This window comes from Polypterus senegalus, chromosome 11, assembly GCF_016835505.1.
Source record: "Polypterus senegalus isolate Bchr_013 chromosome 11, ASM1683550v1, whole genome shotgun sequence".
In the NCBI taxonomy this organism is placed as follows: domain Eukaryota; kingdom Metazoa; phylum Chordata; class Cladistia; order Polypteriformes; family Polypteridae; genus Polypterus; species Polypterus senegalus.
The window spans coordinates 78,121,240-78,149,133 of NC_053164.1; the positions used below are offsets into that span (position 1 = coordinate 78,121,240).

At 36.5% G+C, this 27,894-nt stretch overlaps 1 protein-coding gene across 2 annotated transcripts; it reads left to right on the forward strand.

The window, feature by feature from the left end:
• Positions 1–1,530: 1,530 nt before the first annotated feature.
• b3gat3 (beta-1,3-glucuronyltransferase 3 (glucuronosyltransferase I)) lies at positions 1,531–21,855 on the forward strand. Of its 2 annotated transcripts, none has more exons than XM_039769102.1 (6): positions 1,531–1,595; positions 8,477–8,578; positions 11,195–11,372; positions 12,734–13,064; positions 16,188–16,478; positions 20,222–21,855. In XM_039769102.1, exons 2-6 carry the CDS (start codon positions 8,488–8,490, stop codon positions 20,318–20,320), a joined length of 990 nt encoding a protein of 329 aa, XP_039625036.1. In that variant the 5' UTR covers positions 1,531–1,595; positions 8,477–8,487; the 3' UTR covers positions 20,321–21,855. The 2 variants fall into 2 exon arrangements, with proteins under 2 accessions (XP_039625036.1, XP_039625035.1); XM_039769101.1 differs by lacking the exon at positions 1,531–1,595 and adding an exon at positions 2,140–2,242.
• Positions 21,856–27,894: the final 6,039 nt, after the last annotated feature.

Consider the following 27,894-nt stretch of genomic DNA (forward strand, 5'->3'; position numbering starts at 1 on the left):
TGAAAAGTACTTAACGATCACAGGATGTGCAGCATTGTTCATAATGGAACTCGGTTTTGTTTTATTTCTCTCCTCTGCTACTACGTTCAACGGGTTGAAAGTGTGCCCCATCACACGGGTGTCGAACTCCAGTCCTGGAGGGCCGCAGTGGCTGCAGGTTTTCCTTCTAACCTTCTTCTTCATTAGTGACCTGTTTTTGCTGCTTATTTAACTTCTTTTGCTTTAGTTTTAATTAACTTGGCTGAGGCCCCTTAGTCGTCTCTTTTCCTTAATTAGCAGCCAAACACTAATGAGACACACAACAAGCCACCACATGACCAGCTCACCTGTGCCCATCACACAATATCTGAAAATAAAGAAAGGTGAAGGTCTCAGTAAGGTTCTCTCAGGTCACCAGAACATTGTGACGGTGTTCTTAGAAAAAACAGAAAATCAACAGTTTTGGAAATGTCTGCTGTGGCAGAATGAGAGCAGCAACAGGCCATGGAATTAAATAACGGGTTTAATTAACAGCAAGACTCATCTTCTCATTAAGAGATTGGTTGGAGTAAAATTGGTGGGAGTTTGAAATCCCTGTTTAGCTGGTCATCTGTTGGATTTTCTGTTTGGCTGTCATTTAATAAAGAAAGGAATATATTCAGAGGACTGAATCCTTAAAAACAAGGCTATTAAAGTGAAGGGAAAAAGTTAAAATTACCAGTGAAAACTGGCCACTGATTAGGAAAAAGGTTAGAATGAAAACCTGCAGCCACTGAGGCCCACCAGGCCTGGAGTTTGACACCCCTGCCCTATCACTGAGCCTGCTGCCTTAATCAGTGTGTTGATTTGATGGGCATCTCTTGAAGCAGAATGGATGAAGCCTGCCAAAATTCTTGGAAGAATGTTAGTAGTGGAGTGTGATTGTAAGTGTACTGGAAAGAAAAAAGTGCATGAATGGGTGGAAGAGTTTAAAAATGGAAGACTTTGTGTAACCAGTCTGCATTTTTTTTGGTGTACTTGCTAAAAATAAAAGAACAGGTTTGGTGGATGAAGACTGATCAGGCCTTCTGACAACAGCATGCAGTGTAACCAGTATGGATCCTGTGAATATTTACTCAAGGGGGCAATTTACTGTTTCTGCCTTGGCTAAGCAGCTTGACATAATTTGGTAAATGCCATGTATGCTTTTAAGGAAAAAATAAAATGCCTTTACTTTAAAAAAAAAGAAATTACTAGTTTTACAATTCCTGAGTTCAGAGTTACTACTTTATGGATATTCACTTTATCATTATTTCTTTTCCACCATAAAATCTTAAATTCACTTGTCATTTATCTTTCCACCACATATAAATGAATGTGGTGGAAAGATAAACTATAAATTAATTTATAATTCCAAATCTCATTTTAATCTATTAAACGTATTATTTTCATATCAAGACCTTCTGCATTTATTTTTTGCATATAATTAACTTTTACCATACTTTAATTTGTATTTACTTATCACAGACACTTGACAAGTTTCCTATTTACAGAGATGAGTGCTGCTAAGTATTATGCAAGCTTCTTGCAACTGAGATAGCGAAGGTTCTAAATTTCTGCCTCTTTCGTGCTTGCAGGTATGTATTATGTGTTTGGGGTAATTTGAATAAACTGATTTACGGCTATGTTATCATTATGACTGTAATAAGCCGATGTGATGTTGCTTAAAATTGTACATATCTGAACAGTATCCATTCTCGACATTCGTTCAGAAAGTAAAAGGTTAGTGAAATCTGTCTAATGCACGTGTTATTAATAGCGGGAATATATTAATAATTAAGGGGCCACATTACTTCTTGCGCAGTGTATCCGATTGATAGCGCAGCGAGGTTGCCCAAGTGTCAGGGAAAAACGTTTCCCGTCCAATGCGTCCTAAGAGGAAAAGGTATAACGTAGTGCTAAATGATATAATTTTCACCCGTTTAGCCCAAGGACACTGTTCTTGGCGAAGAGGGTCGAATAATGAGATAGGTCCAGCTGCAGACCTCCGTAGTCCACTAGTCTTTTGCCAAAAGAAACCTAAACTGGACCATGTCGATGGCGTCTTGGTATGACGAAAGAGTCCACGTGGTTGTGTTTCCGGAAATGAAACGGATGCGCGCTAGAATCGAGTTGTCGGAAGTGACCTCATCGTTGAGGCGGAATGAATGGGAATGACTTAGAATTATTGCGACTCTGGGAAGGACCGCTATTGATGCAGACGACGCCTTTGTGATATTTTGAGGTATTTTGAGTTTATAATATTGTCGTTTAGGTTTTCAGCAACGTTTGTACTGGGGCGTTCTTGTTAATTGCAGAAAATGCCACTCATGCTCACATTTGTGCACACTTCTGTAGCAGTTCAGTCCGAATGCTTCGTAGCGGTTTGCGGTAAGGCAGTTGTTAGGTTACTTGGACTCCCCATTCCAGTGCAGTCTGCGGAATATTTAGCTACCTTGCACCAAATATAACTTAATTATACTTTATGAAGACAAGTGCATATCATAATTAAAGGAAAAAGTAATGCATTGTTAGATTTTCGATAGCTTCGGTAGCCACGGCCATATACACGGTAGTCGATTGTAATTTCATGCTCCAGTCACACATCTATCTCTGTATTAACAAGTGCAGCGTGTTACAGAAATTCAACGGACGGTTTCCTTAATGCCACTTTTGCAGGTCTGGCATTATGCCGTGTCATCAAGGTGACCTCAAGTCACATGCATTGATGCTAGTTCACCTTACACAGCAATGTCTGTAACATCAAGCTCCTATTAGGAGTATGCAGTAATTGTCTGTGAAAAGAAATCCTCCAAGGCTGTAAAATTGGAAATGGTTTCAGATGCTTGATGGACCCGACCATGAATCGTGGGTTTTACTGTATGATTTTGGGTTTTCCTTGGTAACGAATACATTTAACTAAGTATCTGATCCTCGTTTTGAAAAATATACAGTTAGGTCCATATGTAGCCGGACAGTGACACGGTTTTACTAATTTGGCCCAGCACACCAACACAATGCAATTCAGGTGCATTTTGAAAGTGATGTAATATGTGACCTAGGTGTAAGTGAAGACATTCAGCTTTAATCCAAGGGTTTTAACAAAAATATTGTATCAGCAGTTCAGGAACAACAATCGTTTTCCAAACTTGTTTGAAAATCATTTGCAGTCAATGACTGCCTGAAGTGTGAAGTTCATGGACCTCAGCAGATATTGAATTGCTAGTGATGCTTTGCAAGGCCTTTACTGTAGCTGTCTTTAGTTGTTTCTTGTTCATTTGTCATTGTACCTTCAATTTTGTCTTCAGCAGGAGAAATGCACATTCAGTTTGGCTGAGGTCAGGTGATTGACTTGGTCATTAAAGACTATTCCACTTCTTAGCCTTAACAAATGCTTAGGTTGCTTTTGCTGCATGAATAGATACTATAGTCCTTTACACTTCTATTTTAATCCTGCCACTTCTGTCAACTTATCATAGATTCAATAAACACTGGTAACCTGGTTCCATTGGCAGGCATACATGTCCATATGGCTTAACACTGCCTCCACCCTGTTTCACAGATAATGTGGTATGTTTCAGATCATGAGCTGTTCTTTCCCTTCTCCATGCTCTTCTCTTCCCATCATTCTGGTACATGTTGATCTTAGTTTATAGTCTGTGCAAAGAATATTGTTCCAGAACTGGAGAGACATTTTTGGATATATGAGATCTGACAATTAAGTTCACAAACTTATTTTAGAAAAAGTGCCACATACCTCATTGCTGAACATCATTACGGTCACCTTTGAACTACTCCCCATGAGAAGCTATGCATCGATGCCAGCGCCTAGTCCACACTTCAAAGCAATTTTGGAACTCTTTTTCTGGAATGGCCATCAGAGCTGTCGTCGTATTACACTTGATGTCCTGAATGTCCTCAAAATGTCTTCCTTTCACTATTTCCTTTATCTTCAGGTAAAGAAAAAAGTAATTGGGGGCCAGATCAGGTGAGTGGGGAGGGTGTTCCAATACAGTTACTTGTTTACTGCCTAAAAACTCCCCTCACAGACAGTGCCATGTGAACTGGTGTTTGTTCGTTACTCTAATGCAAGCTCCGACAGTCTTGTGACGGCACACAAGAACATGTAACAACAATAATGAACGGCACTCACCAAGATACTGCCACAAGTTGACAAGAACACACTGGTGAGACACTGATATACAAAGGTTATGAAACCTTACCAAGCTGTTTGTAAAGTGCTTCCAATGTAAGCGCAAGGTGGCAAGTTCACAAACTTAATTGTCAGATGTCGTACTCTGGCATTCCTATTTTTAAGGCCCCCTTGTGGTAATCCCTCTGTATTTACTTTTATAAAGTCTTCTCTTCTCTTGATGTTAGTCTTGGACAATGACTTGCCAACCTCCTGGAGAGTACAGTCCTCTTGAGCTCACTAGTGAATTCCTTCTGTTTAAAAGTGTACCAGATTGTTGATTTGACCATTCTTGATGTTTCTGCCATTTCTTTGATGGTTCTTATTTTGTTTTCCCAGCCTAATATTGACCTGCTTTACTTGCATTGGCAGCTCTTTGGACTTCATATGGGGAGTTCACAACAAGTTCCACTCTTCACATCCACTCCAAACTGTTTACTTACTTAATTGTTTCTGAACTAATGACGGATCTGCCCACACTTGGGCACTGAACAGCTTGTCAGTCAATTGTCCAATCATTTTTGTCACTTGATAAAGAAGGGATGACATACAAAATGCGCTGTCATTCACCCATTTTGAAGATAGCACTTTCAGTCCACTCAAATATTTTTGAGTAAAACGTTAAAACAGCAGTAACTTAATGAATGTCCAAATACTTATGGACCAGCCTGTATCTGTTTACCTTTGCCTTGTGTTTTTATTGATTCTGGTATCAGTGAGTGGCAGTGTGTTGTTGTAAGTAAGAGTTTAACTGTAGTCTGCACATGCGCCGATATTAATACTAATACAATATACGGTATCAACACAGTTTTGTGAGATGGTAAAGATGGCAATGCCCAAGAATAGTCTGATGTGGCTTTCATTTTAGAGTTGAACTTTTTTTTTTTTAAATTATTAAGTCACTTACCAGTCTTATACAACAGGCCATTCTCAAACTATGCAACAGGCTGTTTAAGTTCATGTCATTTACATAAATTTTCTGTTGTAAGTGCACAGAAGGAGTCAAAAGTTACATAGGATCCTTTAGTTTCACCGCCTGCTTTCTGTACAATGAGCTGAGAAAACGCATTCAGTTCAGATGAGCCAGTTTGAGATAAAATGTCGTAGATGTTTTTTGATGCACAAGCAAGTAATCTGCGTTATGAGCTTTTGTTGGACCTGACTTGTAGCCAGGGAGTAGATTCTGTCTTAATCAGAACATTTACTGCAGTAAGTATCATATGACACGGCATGCCCACTGACTGATTTACTAATGTGTTACCTCTAGAAGGGAATCTTTTTCAGTTCAAAAATGCAAAGACTACATAAATCAAAATTCAAAAAGTCAGCAAAAATGAAATCATCATTAACTTGGAAAACTTAGTACACTACTTACAAGTCAGAACTCAGTCAAGAGTATTAAAACAACAGTAATGGATAATTCTGTGAAGTGAAGCACAAGGATGTCAATTGTTACTCAGGCCTTAGTGAAACGTGCTTAATAGAATGATTGGAATAATCAGTGGCGCTTCTGCAGCAGGTGTCAAGTGAATTGCTGACTTGAGAAAAAAAAAAAAAAAAACACCTTTAGGTCCCAAAAAGATTATTTGCTTTGTTGTTGTAAACTGAGACTTGATATTTTAGGTAATTCAAGAATAAGTTCACGTTATTTATGGCTTAAAGTACTCTGACATCTATCCATCCATCCATTTTCCAACCCGCTGAATCCGAACACAGGGTCACGGGGGTCTGCAGGAGCCAATCCCAGCCAACACAGGGCACAAGGCAGGAACCAATCCTGGGCAGGACACACACACCCACACTCACACACCAAGCACGCACTAGGGCAAATTTAGAATCGCCAATCCACTTAACCTGCATGTCTTTGGACTGTGGGAGGAAACCGGAGTGCCCGGAGGAAGCCCATGCAGACACAGGGAGAACATGCAAACTCTGCACAGGGAGGACCCGGGAAGTGAACCTAACTGCGAGGCAGCAGTGCTACCACTGCGCCACCGTGCCGCCCCTCTGTCATCTATTAAACCATTTTTGGCATGCTTGTTATCTGTAATTGTTAAAAGGATGAACTAATAGTGACTTTCAGACAAGTGTGTCAAGTACTGTATTGATAAAAATTAGCAAATGTCCTTAAACTTATACAAAGGTTTTTTTATATTTTTATTGGCAGTTTTTATTGGAACTGATTTTGCTGACAAGTTTACATACAGACTGACATCAAATACAGAGAAAGAAATAAAAAACAAAGGCAGGCACAAAAATGCTGTGCCACAGGAAAATATTTATATAAACATATATTTTTATAAATTACTAATACAGTGTATATTTGTTAGGAATGTGTATATGTAGGTATTTAATAAGCTATTGTGACGTTCTTTTAACAGTATTGGCATAATATTCTTGTTTTTTCTGTTCATTAAAACACATTCTAGCAGGCAGTAATCCGTCATGAATTATGGCATAACTCTCCCTATAATAAAGCAGATCAGCAGAGATCAAAATTAGGGACTCGCTATATTTTTTTTCCCCATAAAGTCTCTTCAAGGCTATATGCACTTCTGTACCTGTTTCCAAATTATCAGTTTGACACACGCGAAGGGCAGTGTTTTCCTAACAATGACCTTTGATGTTCAGTACTGCTGTTAATTCCTCATTTTGAGTAATGGGAAATGGGGGAAAAAAATAATATAGTACTGTATTGCATTTTTTTACTTTCATGTCATGGATGCACTGAGAAGAAGTATGGAGATTTTTGCACCATCTCTGGAAATGTAGAATTAATGTATTATGACAGCACCTAAATAACAAAATATATTGTTGCTTCTGAATTTTCATAACTAGTGAACCAGAAAAAAGAGGAAGGGAATTTGGAGTCTTGCATGTCAAATAACGAGGGTGGCAGCAACTGCAGAGCATCCACAGAATGTTTCAGTTGAGCTAGAATTCCTGTCATTTAGGGTGAATTAAACATAATAAGTTAGAATCTTTTATTATAAACATACAGAACATTAATGCAATCAAAATGGAAGGATTTCTGTTAAGGTTTTTGTCTGTAGTTTATATAAATTACTGAATATTATCTTCATGCTTGTAAATCTTCCATTTATTTGGTAAACCGTTCCAGCACTAGGTAGAGCTCAATTATAGTAGCAACATACATAAATAAGGAAAGAAAAAGCACAGTGCCTGGCCGCTCCCATATACTAACACACTGACTTTCCAAGGGGTAAAATTTTGTGTTTATCACAAGTCTCTTTCATTATTTTATTTAAATTTATAGTAAAGACTTTAGGTGACCAAAATTTTTGTATGATTTATGTTTTATGTACAGCTTTGTTTCCTGATGCAGTCAGTATGACCCTCAGCATTGCATATAAATTGTTTAAAGCATTCTTCTTCTTCTTTTGGCTTCTCCCGTTAGGGGTCGCCACAGAGGATCATCTTATTCCATCTCTTTCTGTTCTCTGTATCTTGCTCTGTTACACCCATCAACTGCATGTCCTCTCTCACCACATCCATAAATCTCCTCTTAGGCCTTCCTCTTTTCCCCTTTCCTGGCAGCTCTTTCCTCATCATCCTTCTCCCAATATACTCAGCATCTCTCCTATACACATGTCCAAACCAACACAATCTTGCCTCTCTGACTTTGTCTCCCAACCGTCCAACTTGAGCCAACCCTCTAATGTACTCATTTCTAATCCTGTCCATCCTCGTCACACCCAGTGCAAATCTTAGCATCTTTAACTCTGCCACCTCCAGCTCTGTCTCCTGCTTTCTGGTCAGTGCCACCGTCTCCAGCCCATATAACATAGCTGGTCTCACTACCATCCTGTAGACCTTCCCTTTCACTTTTGCTGATATCCATCTGCCACAAATTACTCCTGACACTCTTCTCCACCCATTCCACCCTGCCTGCACTCTCTTTTTCTCCCCTCTTCCACAATCCCCATTACTCTCTACTGTTGATCCCAAGTATTTAAACTCATCCACCTTCACCAATTCTACTCCCCCCATCCTCACCATTCCACTGACCTTCCTCTCATTTACACACATGTATGCTGTCTTGTTCCTACTGACCTTCATTCTATTCTGTGTTAAATACTGTAGTTACTTTTCTGGTGAAAACACTTTTGTCTGTTTTAGTCCTTTAATACATAATTGTGAGCTAACATAGTATAGAAATATGACTGTGAAATATGAGTCTGATTCTGTATTGTTTTATTATTTCTTCAATAAAACATAATGCTTCATTCTTCACAGTTTCCTTTGTTTTGTGTTTGCTTCTTACAGGAGGAATCTTAATGTTAAAAATGAAGATGAAATTAAAGAATGTTTTTGTTATGTACTTCTTTGTCTCAATCCTTGGGCTAATGTATGCACTTATGCAGCTGGGTAAGAATTTCAAGTATTAATTTTGAATCCTTCATTAATGTTACTAAATACAGTAAAGTAAATATTAAAAATGACATGATGTTTTAATAATGGTAATGCAGGAAAAGATTTGATGTACTTGTTTTTTTTTTTGTGTAATATTTCCTAACTTGGCCTGAGTCATCATAACTTGGATTGACAGTCAGATTATAGCCAACTGCTTTGTTAAGGAGTTTTATTTATTTATTTATTTATTTTGCTGAAGTTTGCCATCATCTCATTGTTGTATTAAATATATTTAAGGGAGGCAACAATAGGAAAGCTGACTAAGATTTCATGTAGTTATTTATTTTCTCTTTGAATCTATAGCTATCCTGCAGTTGAAAATTATGCTTAGGATGTGAAACTGCAATGAATGTCAATGCAATTACAAGTACATCTTCATTTGAAAACTTTAGTGATGAGATCTATGTGTTTGAATGATGAATACTTGTCAAAGTTTGTAAAATTGACTTTTATACTTTAAACTGATCGTTTTTGTCAGTGTTGACACCCTTTTCACTTGGCTTCAGATTTTGCACCTCTATCTATGTGGAGAAAATATAATAGTTTACAGAGAAAAGAGTGCCACATGAGAAGTTCACAAAGTGGTCTGGCTGGACAGCATCTTTTTATCTGATTGATGATGTATATTTTTTAGCTTTATTTTCTTTTGAAAGTTCCCTGAACTACTGACCTATTGGATTCTGAGGCACTGCAACAGAATCCATATGGTAAAAACCTCAAATCAGATTCTTTCTGTCTAAAATCATAAAATGAGTAGGATCTACCAAGATCTGGCAAAGCCGCTTACTACCTGCCTATACGAGTGACTGTTTGTAAAATGTACTTCTCTAGACCAACATTCTGGTGGAGTATTCTCTCATCAGTCTTATCCTAATATTGCTAATTTAGTGGTGAGCAGGATTCTCATCTTTCCATAAAATGGATAAATGGTTTGGGTTCAGTCCAGTAATCACTGCTTGGGTAGCTATGTATTTTCATACATTCTTGGTGATTATTGAGCCAGAGAATGGTTGCATATTGGTTGGGTGTGCAAGTAAGAATTTCACAGTACTTTTGTACATGTGAACAATTTATTCTAAAAATCTGGTCTAGATACATGAGTTTAGTAGCTATATTCCAACCGTGAAGACGGATATGAAGTTACAGATCAGGACTTCAAAAACATCTGCCATGAATTGCAGATAGTGGCACCATCCTAAGAGTAACTGGCAAACTCCAGTTTCTGAAGAGGACTGTAATTGGTAAAACGAGTTAAGTGCCTTGAGCCACATCCATCCATCCATTATCCAACCCGCTATATCCTAACTACAGGGTCACGGGGGTCTGCTGGAGCCAATCCCAGCTAACACAGGGCGCAAGGCAGGAAACAAACCCCGGGCAGGGTGCCAGCCTACCGCAGGGCACCCCCACACACTAGGAACAATTTAGGATCACCAATGCACCTAACATGCATGTCTTTAGACTGTGGGAGGAAACCCACGCAGATACGGGGAGAACATGCAAACTCCATGCAGGGAGGACCTGGGAAGCGAACCCAGGTCTCCTAACTGTGAGGCAGCAGCACTACCCACTGTACCACCGTGCCGCTCCTTGAGCCACAATAAACATAAAATGAATCCCAAGATACTGTATGGAAGAGTTAGGTTGGTAGGCTGCCGTGCTCACTCTGATGTTATCTAGATTGATTTGCTTTTTTTCTTCCTTTAGTCCCCTTAAGAATTTTACTTTTGAATTTGTGGTTTGAAGCGTGGAAGAGAGGGCAGCATGTTGGCCTTAGTTAGTATTGGAAACAAATGTTAGAACCCGTTCTCTCAAGCCAGTCTTGTTTACTTTGGAGAAGTATGCTCATACTTGAACAGCCTATCCTTTATTGAACCCTGGTTTCATAAACTGGCAAAGTTCTTAATCTGACCATATATCTTGTCATCCTTCACTTGCACATTTTGGGGCTATGACCAGTTTTCCCTCTGAATTTTTTTTTAACTGAGAAATGGATATGTATAAAATTTGAGCAGGTACTTACTGTTTATGACTGAATTCCTCAATCTCCCTTTAAATTTCAAGCCCTATAAAGCAGCAGTACACAAACTGCACCAACACCCGTGCAGCTTTGAGGGAACATGGGCTTTAATGGTCTGTTGGTGCCAGTTTATTATCAATAATCATTAATGCCAAATCTACATGTTTTACTTGCTGTTTTTTGCTTATTCTCAGTGGTACAGTAACCTTTTAATCAAAATACAGCATTTTAGGTGGAGACCATTGTTTGTTGTTCCTGTTTTTTGACTGGTGCTACTGTGCACAAACTTTGTTTGATACGCACAAATTATTGAAAATATTTTACAAAATTACCTTCAGGCTATGAGTATAAGGTGTATATGAAACATACGTAAATGTCTTGTTTAGACACGGGTCCCATCCCCAAGGTATTTCATTATGTATGTGCAAATATTCCAAAATCAAAAATAGTTCTGGTCCCAGGCATTTTGGATTAGGGATGCTTAACCTGTAATAATATGTTACAGAGAAAGAAACTATTAGTGATGATACTGCTCGTATGTTTTTCTTTAGGACAGCCATGTGATTGCACCCAACATATGAAGCAGAATAGTGACTTTGTTCGCAATCAAGACAGAGCTATCAGCAAATTGCAGAATGAGGTAAAGAAATTGCAAGCGCAGGTCAAGCCAGAAGAACCTCCTAAACCTATTTTACCTATAATATATGTCATCACGCCCACCTTTACAAGGTAAGCCAGTCAGTACGTGTTCAGAACATAGTTTCTACACATAACCTGCTATATACGAGTATTGTAGTGGTATAGTATTCTAAACTTCTAATGATAAACTCTCCTAGCTCATCCTTAATTACTTATATTTAAATGCTAATGGGTTGTTAGAGTGATGTTGAAACCTGTTATTCTACTCAATAAAGTAAAAAATAATCTTTCCTTAGGTTAGAAGGTTTTGGTTTTCCCAGAATTAAAATCTGGTTTAAAAATAACCATGACAAAATGGCATTATCAAGAAACACATTAGTCTTTTTTTGTTTTATGAAATAAAAGGTACACAATGCAACACATTTCCAAAAAGCTGAAGATTTTATGCAAATAGCAAAATAGTTCTAGCCAGGATACAAAAAATGTGGAAATTCGGATCCAAATAGGTTAAGTATATCAAAGTTTGTAGTTTGAGAAAGGGACACCTTACAGTTCTTTAGTTTGCTGATGGGACTTGGTGGGTGTGCCGAACTGGAGATGTGCTAAGATGTTTCTAATTTTTGTAACTGTCTCTGGAGAAGCATATAAGACTCAGAGACTTAAAGTATGACTTTAATTAATTAATTAAGGCTTTGAAGGAGAGAACAGAGAGGGAGTTCATGTTGGATGCAATAAGGAACTAGGGTGGAGCGTTACTGGGATGATTCAACCAACACAACACATGTCATAGGATGAATGCCCAATGATTTAATTTGGAGTTTAGCAGGGACACCCCCAGTATCACAAATCAAATCAGAGTGCTTAATGGAAAGTCTCTTTATCATTCCAAAAAATGTCAGAGGAAGTTGATCTTACTTCAACCCAGTACTTTGTAGCAGGGGAAAAAGAGAGCATGGCACTAACAAAATGAAAATGCGGGAGTGTATTCATTTTGATAATTTTCATTTTGATAATTGCCAATCTAGAATGAAATGACAGGAGGTGAAAAAATACTTTGGATTCCCTGTCACTACCGAACATACAGCAGTAATTGTTTCTTCTGGTGTCCTACAGAAAATGAGAGGTTGATGCCCAAATATTTCAACAAGTTAACCATTGGAACAAAAGTTGGAAAAACTGACTGACATAGCGAATGTAAAAGAATAAGAGCAGACTTCAGCCAATTCATTTTATAGCAAGTCTGGGTCTTAAACAAACTGAGCAATCTAAGGATATGGTGGAAATCAGAAAGAGCATTATCAACAGAAAGTGAAATAACATCTGAATGTAAAAAAAAAATGCTATAGAATTGTGATCTCTCGCACTTCTAAATTTGCTTGATTTTGTTGCTCACTGTTAGGTTAGAAAATGTTTGGAGGCTTTCTAACTTCTGGCTGCTTACTTTTTATCAGGCTGGTGCAGAAGGCAGAACTTGTGCGTTTGTCTCAGACCCTAATGCATGTTCCCAGTCTTCACTGGATTGTGGTAGAAGATGCTGCAACTAAGACTAGTCTGGTGGCTGAGCTTCTAAAACAGAGTGGATTACAGTATACACATCTCAACGTTGAAACACCAAAGGATTTCAAGTTGAAAGAAGGGGATCCCAACTGGTTAAAGCCTCGTGGCGTAGAGCAAAGGAATTTGGCTCTGCAATGGCTGAGAGATAACCGAGAGCTAAGCGATGAAGGTGTGGTATATTTTGCTGATGATGACAACACATATAGTCTCCAGCTCTTCCAAGAGGTAACTAAAAATTGAAAGATCCAGATGTTTGTGTTTAAATGTTGTGTCACATTTTCTTCAGTAAATTTAAAGCAAAATCATTAATATCGTGCAAGTATGAGCAGTGGATCAAGAAATATTAATTGTTGTTTGGCTGAAGAGATCATAATTAATTTTTTTTTTTTCTTTCTAGAGTTTCCAAACTCACCAGCCTTGGCTTAGTTTTAAAATACCATTGTAATGAAGGATAAAACATTAAAGTGTTTTTGATAGTACTTTATTGTCTTTCAGTAAACCCAACAGGTTTCAGTCCTGCTCAGTGAGGGCTGCAGGACAGCTTTGTAGCAGTTACCAATCTCCTTTTTTTGGAATTTGTTACTAAATTAAAATTATTTTTATGACACTGTGATTAAAAAAATGTGCGTTTTGATTTTTTAACAAAAAACTTCAACATTAGTTCTGCTAAAAACACAGCTGTTTCTCATTATTTTGATATTCTTGCATAGGACATTTTTCACATAATGCAACCATTTAATATGTGTCTTGTGGTATACTGGGGGTATCATTCAGTATTTACCTTCATATTTAAAACTAAAAACTTTTTAGAAAGCATTTTAGAAAAAATAAAGTTGTAGAATATCATTGTACTTCTGGCTTATGAGGAATGCACCACATCTTTTTGCTTAAATGCACACATTATCAAGATTATGTTTTTTATTTAATAGGTGGTGTAGAAGCAGAGAAGCCTAAAATCTTTTTAGCCAACAGTTAAATATTTTTTGAAAGGATATAGAGTAAGTGAAATTAAAAACTCATTAAAAGTGACCTTTAATAATATTGCTAAACTAGAATTTTCTTGGATAACATTTGGAGCACTCTTTCAATTTGGCATATTGACTTCTTGTTCGATTATTTTTCAGTATACACCAACAGTGATGTTGCCAAGTCTGAGTATTTAGCCAGTCTGTTTATTTCTTCATAGCATTAATATTCCTTGATACACTCATTGTTGATACGCATAAAATGAATTATTAATACATTGACATGCAAAAAAGCACAAACAGAATTTCTAAACTGTAAACTAACAGCAAATTGCACTCAATGATACTAATTGATTAGTCTAATAAAATTTATTTCATTATTGTAATTGGAGAGTAGTCATAATCAGAAGCAATTGAAGAATATTGAATCATTTTTGCATTGATTATTATAGCAGCATTTGATTCTTTACGTATAAGAAAATTGGGGTAGGTCATTAAAGTGCATACACTCATTTAATTTATATATTTTTTAAAATTTAAAAATTGTTTTTTAGAATATGACTAAAGATAAGTGTAGCACAACTGTTTTGTTATAAATTTGAGAATATAAGAAAGAAGCAACCCTGTAGTCAGTACTCTTCAAAAAAAGGGCAACTGCTCAGCAAAAAGCCAAAGGCTTGTGTAGCCAGCTGGTTTACCCATCACAGTGGAAGCCATCAGTTCTTTTATCAAACATTCAAATGTGTACATTTAAGCCAGTTTATCCAGTAGTCTAAAAAATACAGAATAGTGTGCCTTGTACATCAATGCTGAAAATCATACTGCTTTCTAAATATTTCAATGTTCTTGAACTGTTTTGCTGTAAGTTCAAAACTGGCATACATTTTCCTAATATTTGTCAAGAAATATTTTGATTTCTAAATAGTTGTATAGTAAAATATATCCAAATCTAAAATAATTTTTTTTTTTTTTTTGCAAAGTACCAGTTATGAATTATACAAACAACAGAAGTAGAAATTTCCAGGGATCCCACAGTATAGTATTATCATAGTAAAATTATATTATGACAATATGGAATTTTGAAAAAATTTTACCAAAGTGCTATGAATTGGGATTTACTTTTGTGATTTTTGTACTTTATTCTATTTTCTATTTTACTAAAAGAAAAGAAGAAAACATATCCCTACAGGCAAAATGTCAGATGTGTTAAATCTAACGAGAAAACTCTTGATTCAGTACATACCACTTAGTTTTTCTTACTTGTTGTCCATCGGCATTCTGACCAGTAAGACTCGGAGTAGTCCGGTGCAGTACATATAGCAATCTGACCATTTCACCGAAAGTGACTCTTTGTGAGTATGTTTGTAGTTAGGTTGTCAATCAACTGATGTGAGAATATTTATATTTAAGCAATATTATAAATATTGTTATATTCAAATTTATGTTTAAAATTCTTGGGCTACATATATGTCGTTTACCATCCGATACTAGCAGTTCCGTATAATTCCCGTTTTCTTAGTCAATTAGAACATTTCTATACATGAGCAAGATTAAATGAACACACTTTAGATTCTCTTTTCTAACATAGCTTTGTTGCAGTCTTATGTGAGGCTGAGCTTTTGACTAATCATGATGGGAGTAAGCAAAGGCTCCAAAGTTGTGTGTGAATATATGGTGGAGCTTCAGTTGAGGCTTCTTGTTTTGTCTATTTCTTGTTGATTACATTAGTTTTTGAATTCTAAATTTAGTATACAGAACCCTCCAAGCACTCTTGACAGCTATAGTTTAAGAAACAGACCTAGCTGTATTTTTTATAGTCGAATTGTATCTTCCATAATAAGTTACCATAATATTTTGAAAAACAGAATGAACATAAATAAATATGTGTTTTATGGACACCTCTTTGGTATTGCTAACATTTGCAGCATGTCTTATGTTGGAATAAAAAAAAAACAATACATTTTACTATTTCAGAATGTAGCCTGTTGAAAAGAAATTTGCTAAAGTTTGAAGCACAGCATCTATTTGGATGTATTTTGTTAATCACACACTAGTGAAATTTACTGCATTTTTCAATCTAACAAATGGTAGATTTACACGACTGCATAGTTTCTAAAAGGGATACATGTTACAAAAATGAAAGGAGAAAAAAAATCCTAATGCATACTGTATTTTCTGATTAACTTTTTTCCAGTACTCTATTCACTATGCCATGTAATTGTTAGTTCTAAAGTTTTTTGAATTGTCTCCACTGAGGAAGCTCACTTACAGTACATCTGATTTTGGTTCAGCTATGGTGGTTCTCATTTCTTTAACTATGTGTTTACTCATTGAATGCCATAAGTGGGAGTTAACGCTGTCTTTTTTTTTTTCCTTCTTACAGATGCGTTTTACAAAACGAGTCTCAGTTTGGCCAGTTGGGCTTGTAGGAGGAATGCGTTTTGAGCGACCACTTGTTGAAAATGGAAAGGTGACCGGATTCTATACTGCCTGGAAACCGAATCGGCCATTCCCTATGGATATGGCAGGGTTTGCTATATCCTTACAGCTGCTGTTGGCTAATCCAACTGCTCACTTCCACCTTGAAGCAGAAAGAGGTTATCTTGAGAGCAGCTTGCTCGAGACATTGGTTTCTATTGAGGAGCTTGAGCCCAAGGCTGACCAGTGCAGAAAGGTATGGGTATTGTTTATGAGCTGTATTGACAGTGTGAACTGGGAATAAAAAAATCTAAAAGTCTTTATGAAATATTAACCAAAGTTATTTGAGTACCAAATATGGTGTGGTCTTAAATGATTGATCAACAGGGGTGGACAACTGCATTTGGTATTTAGCTGGGCTACCAGCTTTGCATACCTGGTAGTCTAGCTTTGCGTTTGCGTTTGGGGGTGGGAGGGTTGCCAGCAACTTTTTACAACGACATTGATTTATAATTTTTTGTTACATCTTCTTCCGTAATATACAGTAAATATAGGGTGGTCCAGATCTAATTATGCAATTTTTATTATGCTATAACTTATATATAAGTTTATTACATAGAAAATCACCCGAAAAATCCCAGACCATCGAGAAGTGTGCGAACTGACGACATGAAGAATCGTCTTCGTGCCGAACTGGAGTCATCCCTGCATAAATCAAAGTCATCCAGATGATCTGGATCTGCATAATTAGATCTGGACCACCCTATACTATATATACTTGCGCATAAGTCGGGTCTTGAAACCTGAAAAATCAATCATAAAATCAGACGCCTGTTCAGAAATGTGACACTCACATTATTTATTTATTTATGTTTTCATCTTCTTGCTTCGTCCAATCTTGCAGCAGTTTCTCAGACATGTCAAGTTTTGTTGCAGCAGCGCAGTTGCCAATTTTGTTTTTGTAGCTTCAAAGACTTTTGATTTAAAACCAGCTTCATATTTTCTTCTGCTCGAACGCTCCATCATAGATAAGGTGTATGAGGGTGTGAGATGTAAAAAACACAAATCAGTGCAAATGTTTCTTCAGAATAGTTTGGGTAATACCGCGTGGCCACGTAGGCACAATACATAGCAAAAAAAAGCCAGCGTGCTCTGTGATTATTCTCTCAGGTGGTCGTTAGAATAGCAATCTCTTAGACCAATAGCGTGAGTTTTTCGCATTCGACTTATACAACCCAGAAATTGTATAGTAAAATCAAGCCCTAACTTATCCGCAGGAGAACTTAAACCCGAGTATATTATTTTCTGTTAGGAGCCCTGCATACATATCAGTTAATGGCGACAATGTTACTTTTTATATTTCGTCTCATACCCTGTTTTTGACTGCATAATTCAAGATCTGTTTGTAATGGAGTTTAGCTCTCTGATTTCTAAAGGTTAATGGCCATTTCCTAAGGCTGAACACTTGAAAAATTGTGACAGGATCATTGTTGAAACATTCAAGCCATCATATGATATCAACAAGCTGCAGAATATTTTAGCTCATTTTCTCAGCTGTAGCAATCACAGTCAGTTGAACAGAGTTACCTGCTGCATCCATTTGTGTTTCAATATTGTACATTTCATGAAATTGCTTAGCACTGCATCAGCATTTGTTAGGCCTTGCAGACTGACTGGGCATCATCATCATTCAATTCATTAAAAAGTGAGATAACTCATGTGAGACGTCTTCTGTTGAAAGAGGTAACAATACCATGTGTATTGCACAAAAAAAGATGAATTACTATAAATATATGAGCTGTTTATCAATAGACTGTCAGGAATGTGTTGAATTGGTTGGCCTGCAGGCAGGTGTGATGGTAAACATTTAGCTCAACAACAAATCATAGAACTTCAAATGTGACATTCACTTGATGCAATGAGACTGAATCATAATCTTTACAGATAATGTTAATGATGTTATCTTATGGCTTTTGAAAAGAGTACTTCAACCTGTTAAATATCCCAGACACAATGGAATTAGAAATATTATTAGTTTATTGGAATTGATTAAAATTTCCCTCTATTTACAGTAAGTTCTGCAATAGTAGTCATCATAATAGCATTTTAAACTGGGTGTCTGTGTCTTAGCAGGAGAGCCCTAGGCTTTTAGTATCCTGATGTCCAGGCTAAATTGCCGTCCATGGCCTAGTCATTCTGGCCCCCTAATCATCCACTGTCTCTGAATGGCTATCTCTCTCTCACCACTTCACCACCTAATAGTTCATGTGTGGTGAGCGTACTGCCTCAAAAATGTCTGCCATTGCATCATCCAGGTGTATGCTACACATTAGTGGTTGTTGAAGTGGCTTCCCACTTACCATGAAGAGCACTTTAAGTATTGAGAAAAGCACTATATAAATGTAAAGAATTATTATTTTTTTTTATAATTATTGAGTGGTAGATAATCTTGTATATGTCGGCATCATTTCAGTCTGTACCTATTCTAAACAAAGATAGTCGTCCTCTTTGTTTTACATTTTAAATGCCCCCTGCATTTTCAATAGATATAACATTATAATTTTACATTAAAATGTTAGGGTTGCATTATCTACACATTGAAATGATTCAGTATTTCTCTAGCACTGCAATTTATTGTCAAAATTCCAGACCTGCTCACCAACTTGGTCCAAAACAGCTGACAATTTTACTTAAGACTTTGACTCTCCATAGGATAGTTCTGTTGAAACTGTTATATTTAAGAAATTTAAACCAAAAACAAATACTCTAATGAATTAGATCTCAGTGGGGTAAAGAAAAAGGCAGCAGCATGCAACTGAAAAAAGTTTCATCCATTGAACCAGATGGAGATTCCAATTAGTTGTCCCAGATACTACAAATTTGGTTAAGATATAATCCATAACAATCCAAGAAAAAAGTATCAATTTGCTTTCATGAATAAAATATACAATGAAAGTGAAAAGTAGTGCAAAATGTGTAAGGTTTAACACAGTGATTGTTTTTTTTCCACATAGACCAGTGACAGCAATCATGTGCCAGAGTTTCCTCCCTATTCTGATATTATGTAATTACCTTTTTAACTATGTAATATTTTCAAGTGCTGTTAAAAATCATAAATTTAATGTAGTCTACGAACGCACTCGATTATATTTTTTATTGCTGTTACTTTTTAATATAACTCACTGTTACAAAAATATTTATGAAATAAAAATTTTAACATCTTGTGGAAATAACTAGAAAAATGACAATGCTCCAGCTTTCAACTTTCTTAATAAAGTCATTGAATGCACCTAAATGCTGCTGTATGTCATGTGTACATTTTCTAATTAATTTGTTCGTTTTCTTTAAAAAGAAATTCCAGTAGTCTCATTGGCAGAACTTTACCCATTGTGAATGACTGTGCATATTGTAGAAAGATGTTAGACTATAAGACAAGAGGTTTGTGGATTAAATGTCATCACTGACTTCCAAATCACGTATCCTGTCAGTGCATCCATTGTAAAATATGCCAAACAATTGTTTTATACTGCATTTATAAAGTACCTTAGGCAGCTGGTTACTGGAATATATAAAATAACGTTGTTTGTGCTCTGTGCTAGATCAAAGACTCCACACGGGACACACTTGTCCTTGTTTCATGTGATTTTAAATTGGATAAGGAGGTACTAGTTGAGCAAACTTGTTTCAGTTTATTTATTTTTTTTGCCTAATGTTGTATAGAACATTATTTAATTTTTTGAAACATACAACCCTATATGAACAGCATTATGCAACTCGCCCAGTTCTCAAAATGTAATGAAGAGTACCTAAGCCAAGTCTACAGCAGCAAAAAAAGAAAGAAATCATACTTAACTTCACTCTAAGGTCCACTTAACACATTTTGTAATATTTTGCTTTTGCAATTATAGAAATTGGCTTGGAGAAATAGTAAATATTAATGTATGATTTTTACATTTGGAAGTATTCCAGGCATTGATAATTCATCTTTAATTTTTGTAGGTTCTTGTATGGCACACACGAACTGAGAAGCCTAAAATGAAGCAAGAAGAAGCCCTCCAGAAACAAGGGTTGGGATCAGATATCACTATTGAGGTATAGCTTAAGCCCTGATCTGCACCACCCAAGTGAGAAAAGACGAGCAGGACTTGGAAGTCCCAGACTGGGCTTCCGGAAATACTTGGCATATGTAGGACAAGGAAACTGGTATGGAAATAAATGCAAGAGAAATGCTGTTTTAATTCTAATATTGTCATCATGAGAACAAGTCCCCAAGGTAAAAAAAATACCCATTATGCAATAATTACTGGGTTCTCAAAAATTTTTGTTCTTTTTTTATATAGAGACTTTATTTTACATGGTGTAACACAAACCACAAAACAAAAAAAAAACAACTCCACATGTTGCATTATAATTTGCTTACAATACAATATTTTAAAAATATTTCCTAAAGCTGTTGTTGGTATGTATAATTACCATAGACATAGTTTGTGACATAACATGTACGTCTGCAAATCGAAAGTAAGTGTAGATGCCAAGGATAAAAGAATCATGAAAGTTAGATTAAGATTTTATATTACCCAGGTTAGTTTAGGTTAATTGAAATTCACTAAAACTGGCCAATGAAAAACAGCAAGTGACTGTCATCTGGTTTTGGAATCTATCCATATCACGTCAAAACTGTTAGGTTTATTAGAATATATTATAATATGAGCAACTGAATGTAAAGTAAGTGATGCAGTGTTTCCTATCAAATTCAAATTTGGTTTCTGCACCATGCAGCATCCATCTGGAGAGCCATGAAGTCAAATAACCCATTGTTGGTAGTCCAAAATACCGAAGTGTCTAGAGTGTTGACAAGAGACCCACATGCTTGTTTAAAGAAAACATTAATACATTTTTGTCAAATATTACAATTTTTTCTAATTTTAAAAAGAATAGGATATAGCGAATCTGTTGGAATTTTTCCAAATTCAATAATATGGCATGAAGAGTGCGCAGTGTAGGGTGAGGTATCAGAACAGATAGCAGTTTTTGAAAATCGTTGCTCCACAGAGTTGCAGAAATATTGAATGTTGGAGGAAATCCTTTATGCTCTTCATTAATTATGCAAATTGTTTTATTTGATGCTCTTCTCTTCCAGTGATCATCCTCTTTGTTTTCAGCATGGTGCTAGAATTTGAGTTAAAGAATGACACTAGACTTCACTGGCTTATCACTTAAGACTCAGAAATAAATCAAATGCTTCTTATTAGATATACAAGGAGAATATCTGTGCTGGGGTGCTTTTTGAATTCACACTTTGTACTTCAGGTAAGGGAATTTTGCATCTTACACACAGCAAATAAATAAAATGGCAGTATAATTCATTGCCCTTTTGGTGTGCTTTAACATGCATATCTGTGCTTGGAATAACGTGGGTTACTAGTGTAGCAAACTATGAAAATGTTACAAGAAAAGAAAACCCAAGAGTACAGATGAAGCCATAGTTCTGCAAACTTGCTTATTTTATTCAAAGCCAAAATTAGTTACTTCAGGCAGGACTATTATGTGCCACTGTAGATAATTCATATTATATTATAACTGCTGTTCTTTAGAACAGGGGTTCTCAAACTCGGTCCTGGGGGACCCCTGTGGCTGCAAGTTTTTGTTCCAACCAGATTCCTAATCGGTGACAACACCTGATAGCACTGATCTCATTTAATTAGCTGGTTTTATTTATCTTTTATTCTACATTCACAAAAGCACAGCCGCATGATTTTTACATTTATAAGAAACTTAGAAATATTTCTGTTTTTGCTATGGATTTAAATGCTTAACTCTCTTTTTATTATATTTCACCCTTTCTCTGTGCAGTTTGCTCCCTTCATTGAATCTTAATAATGACAATTAAAAACAAGCAGAGCAGAAACCCAAGAAAACAGCCCCACAAAGTAGTAAATAACGGATTAATTAAACAATTAAAAACAGCTAGAAAAGTAGAATGACAATCAAGATGAAAATACTATTAAAAAGAAAAAAATACATGTAACTGCTTAGTACATTTTAATACTTTTTAACCAAACTTAGTTTTCTAATTTGTATATTGTTCCCAAAACAGGGAATCTTGGAAACAACAGTTCACTTAATTAGCCCAGGAGTCCAATTAAAAAGAGAGGCTGGTTGGAACAAAAACCTGCAGCCACAGTGGGCCCCCAGGACCGAGTTTGAGAACCCCTGTTTTAGAAAACATTTTGCCATTAACCTTGAATAAATGGATTAAGTGTAGCTAGAAATGTAACTAACCTTTTAGATCAGAATATATTAGTCCTAAATAATGTATTTTTAATAATTGTTGCTATTATTAATTGTATTTTTTTTCTTATTTATTTTTAAAATTATCTTTACTATTAACTGGTCATGGTAAAGCACAGAGACCTACTGTGAGTCCTGGCTTATTGAACAGTTGTTTAAATTATTTATGATGTCTGTCAAATACGTTTCAAAAAGTAAATGTAAAATATTCTTGATGTTGATGAAATACTGAAAGTAGAAAACGCAACAGGAGGTTAGAAACTTGAAAGTACACCTTATGAGAAAAGAGTTGGGAGTTGTAGCGGGCCTGTCTGTCACTGTCCACGTGATTAAGGGGGCTCATAGGATATCCGATCTTCTAGCATGATGCTTCAAGTACAAATCAAGAAAGGTCATTCTTAAGCTATGCCATACACTAGTGAGGTCTCAAGCGGAAGATGGTGTGCCGTTCTGATCTCTGTATAGCAGCACTGGAACGGTACCGGGGAGGCCAACCCGAGTCGAATCAATTCTTTTGAAGCGAGCAAAGCTTAACAGGAGACATAAAAGAAGTGTTTAGTACAGAAGAACTAGTACACTGAATTCCAGGTATTGATTTTAAATGAATGTATCCACAATAAGATGGGGGACTGGTGGAAGCAGGTTAAGGATTGCATTTGCACAAATGTTAAGGGTTTTCTTCACTCATATTACCATAGATAAGAGGAATAAGTTACCAGGTAGCATGGTGGAGAACCTCATGTGGTTGTGGTTTTGTAAAAGTCAGGCGGGTAGGAATGGACAAGCTGTGTTGGGCTGAGTGGTATGTTATTATCAGAATTGTTCTTACGATCTTAAGTGATTGAACACAATCTACACTACAAGGAAGATTATTGTTAAAATAGAAAAGGTCTGAGATGAAATGAGTTTAGAATTACATGGACTATCATATTTGTTTCTTTCTTCTTATAGCTGTACATATTACATATTTATTAAGACACTGTATGTTTTTTTGTTTTTCTTTTGTAAAGTGCTTGTTATACTTATGGCTCAGCATAGTTTATCGAGGTAACTCTGGCCGTCTTTACTGCTTACTTTGCACACCCCTGTAAAGTGTCATTTGTTTGTGTGTCTGTGGGTGGGTGTTTTTTGTTTTTTTTTTAAGCACTGAAACTTGTAAAATAACTTTTTAAAGATACATTTATTTCTATGACTTTAATCTGATGTTGTAAAGCTCTCAGATAAATAAATGTTACAGAAATGTATGAATGCTACTATGACTTAACAGTACTTTATCATGCATATTGTGGAGCCTTAGGACACGTTCTCATTGCCTAAACATATTTAAACATTTATCACTGTGACTTTCACAATGTGGATTACTGTTTGCTGCATCAGGCATGTGATGTCAGTCTTCTGCAGACATTTGAATTGGGTTTCAAAGTCATATCTACAGTTACTAAGGTGTTGTACCATGTTATTCTTAAAAGAAGTCTATTAATTTTTTACATTTAAGACGTCTTACTTCAAGGTTTTCCAATGTTGTATCTGTCCTGGTGTCGATATAAACACAGGGAACTCCAGTTTCTGTATTACATCTTGCCTTAAGAAGGGGCCTGAGTTGCCACAAAAGCTCCCATATTGTAATCTTTTCAGTTAGCCAATTAAAGGTGTCAATTTGCTTGACTTCTCACTAAAGTCATATCTAGACTATTCCTAGCTTTGTAAACTGAACACTCCGTCCTTATCTTTTGATGTGTGCTGCAGAGTGCCATGGGTAGTGATTCTGAGGAGTGAATGTAATGATTCAAGTAATAATTCAGTCTTTATTAACCACCCTGTTCTCTGCAGTTATCCCTCAAGTCTAATGACCATATAAAGTTGTGATTCTGCAGGGTATGAAGAAGCTGAAGGTGATGCAAAACAGTTCAGACATCAAACTATCGTTCATTAAAGATGCCATAACCAGCATTTGGTTTAATCTCTCATACAAATAACTGAACCACAAAGCAGAAGTACTCCTTCTTTTCTTTGTTTAATGTGGTGTGTATATCAGTTTAAAATATTAATTAATACACTGAATTTATTTATTCATATTCAGGATCAGATATGCAGACTCTTCAAAAGCAGTGCCTAGAGCTTGATTTGAAATAAGGAGTAATGAGGCAACAGTGCAGACCATTGAGCATTGTCACTTAAAAAATACATTTAAAACAGGGAATTTGAATGTTTAAGGGGATGTCAAACTTGACAATGGCAGTTACTGGTCTTGTTGCCTGAGCACATCAAGTTACATGAAAAATAATCACTGGGGATGGGAAATGAGTGATTGCATGACGACTTTCCAGCCCAGTTTCACACTTCCAAAGTATTGCTGGCTTGTCTTCTTTTTTTGACAGTTACACGCGCTGTCCGATGGAGCTGATAGTTTACAGGTAACAGGACTTAAGCCACAATTGTGTTAGTTATGTAAAACACGAGACATCAGACAGACAATCCTGTCTTCTGTTTGTAAAGTGCACAAACTTGTATTCCTTGGTCCCTCGTCACTGCATTACATGAATTGTGCTTATATTTGTTGTCGGCTTTCATAACAAGTTGTCTCAAAGAGTCCATCCCTACAACGTTCGACAAAATCAAACCTGGTCGAGTTGCGTACTGGTTAGTCTGAGTTGCTGGGAATGTCAGACGACATGAGTGGCAGTCCTGAGAGTATGCCATGACTGCCCCAAACTCTGTAAGATTATGATAATGAAGTCTTTGACTGAAGATTGCTGCTGAAGTCAGGTAAAGTGACAGGGCCTTAAGATGATCAGGAGTCTCTAGATTTGGAGTTAAGTGCCAGTCTACACATAATGAATTGCTCTCTTCTTTCCGTTTTGGATGGAGGCCTCAATGTGTCATTAGTTAGAAGTGCAGAACTTCTCACGGTTGACCTCCTACCGCATAGACTTGAATAGCCAAACACAGAAAACGTATTGTTGACGTAGCTTTTAACTTAGAGGACTGTATGTATGCTGCTTAATGTGTGAATTTATTTTCTCAGTAGAAATGTTGTCATCTTTTTCATTTGACAAATCGCACGCACCAGTGCACATGACTAAAGTACTTCCTAAAGTTGAACTGATAATTGAGTTCCTTTTACAACTTTGTGCTTTCCATCAGATTACCTCATTGGTAGCAAGCACTTTGAACAAAATTAGAAAGTAGAAGCATAGCGGGCATGCAAAGGAAAGGAAATGTAAATAAGAAACCAAAATCTTTACAGCATTGCAGTGTGCACTTTGAATGGTGGAGGGAAACTCTGAAGGGATGTTATAAGAAAATAGCAATGTACTAATTAAAAAATATCCACTGATGACTTAAAAACAGCAGCCACAGCATTGGGTAAGCCATACTGTAGATGATATTATGGCTCTGTTTTGAGAGATTAAAGTTGAAACTTCCACCCTACCCAAATTATTCAGCTGTGTGGCACTAAGATAAGAACCCAAACTTATGAAGTACCTGAGGTTCTTTCATTGCTAAAATTGTGCATTGATGTTGAGTTCCCATTACTGTAGTGAAATAAGTAATGTTAAATCATTATGTATCCTGCAAAGAGACTTCATTTTGTTTGTTTATATATGTGCATAACTCTTACTATTATTACTTATTTGTCTGACCCTTTTATCCAAGGCGACTTACAACATTTCACATGCAAGTGGATGTGGCTTGACTTCAGATCCTGTCTATTGATGTATATACAAAGAGGCAGATATTTTCTTTTAGACAGAAATGACGGCTGGCTGGTCAGTGAAGAGCCATTAAAAGGAGAAAATTTAGTTAAGCCATTGTGCTTGTGTTTTTGAAATTATTTAATGTCGTTTGGTTTTCCTGGTTTGAAAATTTTTCCAATTAAAATTCCTGCTTACGTTGTACACTCATAACAGTCCTCATAAACTTGCTGAATGTACAGTACACGCATGATTGTTTGTAACTACTGCAGTCTGTTTTTGCTTCTGTGACTGCAGGTTTGCAGATTTTGAGTTTGACCCACTGCCACCATTCATGGCTGGGTTTTGATTATCAGGTAAAGAAACAAGACCTAGAATTTGAACTCTGCTTTTTTTAATGCTGTGCAGAAGTACAAAATCTCCCGGGCTTCTGTTACTGAGAAGGTTTACCTGGAAGCAGTCTGAGTCGGAGTGCAAACACAACAAGGTTCGTTTAGCTGAGTGAATATACTATAGTGTCATTAGCCTCGATTAATAAAGTGTGTTACGTTGTGTGGGTGCTGACCATGTCAGCACTACACCATCACAAAAACTGACCCTTTGTGTAAATCCAAGCTAATTATGGTTCATGCTGGAGTCTGGCCTGACACCTGCATACTGCTAAATACAAGGTAGACAGCTAAGCAAGTATTTACTACATGCTGAGCGTTTTAAGAAGAAATATAACATTATGCAAGTTGCATTTTTTTTTCTCTCTCAAAGATACTTGTAGTACTAGGGTGTACCGTGTTAGCCATTATGAATGTAATAATAATACATTTTATTTATTCATAGGTGCCTTTCTAAACACTCAAGGACACGAACAATAGATAAAATACACATTATAAATAAAACTAAAATACAAAATTTAAAATCGGACAGAGCAATTGTAGTCAGAGGAAAAAGCAGTCTTAAACAAATGAGTTTTAAGTTTAGATGTGAAAAGCGAGAATGAATCAATTTTTCTGAGCTCGGAAGGTAATGAACAACTGAATGCTTTGCTCCCCTTAGTGGTAAGATGGACGAAGGGGACACTCAAGTGGATGGAGGAAGAGAATCTAAGGGTGCGAGAGGGAATGACAACATGGAGGAGGTCGGACAGATATGGAGGGGCAAGGTTGTGGATAGCCTTAAATGTTAACAGAAGAATTTTGAACTGAATGCGGAACTTAACTGGAAGCCAGTGAAGCTGCTGCAAGACGCTTGTAGTAATGTAATGTTGATTATATCTTGCCTGAAGAAGGGGCCTGAGTTGCCTTGAAAGCTTGCATTGCATTTGTCATTCCAGCAGATGGTGCATCACAAACATTTGTAGTAAAGCATTTTATTCTGCAGATGTTTGTGATGCACTATCTGTTAAACTGGATACACACGGACTTGTATCCTTTTATTAAGGTGGATTTTGGAGTTTTGAACGATTGGATGTGCAGAACTGTAGTGGCTGCTGGTTTTTATTGTACCCGACTCCTATAATCAAAAGCAAATTCCTTGACTGGTGACATCCTTCATTAAGACAGACTGCTTTCTTTTTGAGGATCAACCTGTGGTCCTCAAGTTTGCATTCACTTGCTCGTTCAGTAGTAGTTTGTTATTTACTGCTGGAAATTCTTATTTTAACTGAAAATTTTTTATTATTTTTTTGAGGAC

Bases quoted from the DNA above. Each gene is read 5' to 3' on its own strand.
- b3gat3 (XM_039769102.1), top strand. From the start codon at position 8,488: ATGTTAAAAATGAAGATGAAATTAAAGAATGTTTTTGTTATGTACTTC. The intron at 8,579-11,194 runs GTAAGAATTTCA...GTTTTTCTTTAG, and splicing joins GTATGCACTTATGCAGCTGG to GACAGCCATGTGATTGCACC. The intron at 16,479-20,221 runs GTATGGGTATTG...TAATTTTTGTAG, and splicing joins AGGCTGACCAGTGCAGAAAG to GTTCTTGTATGGCACACACG.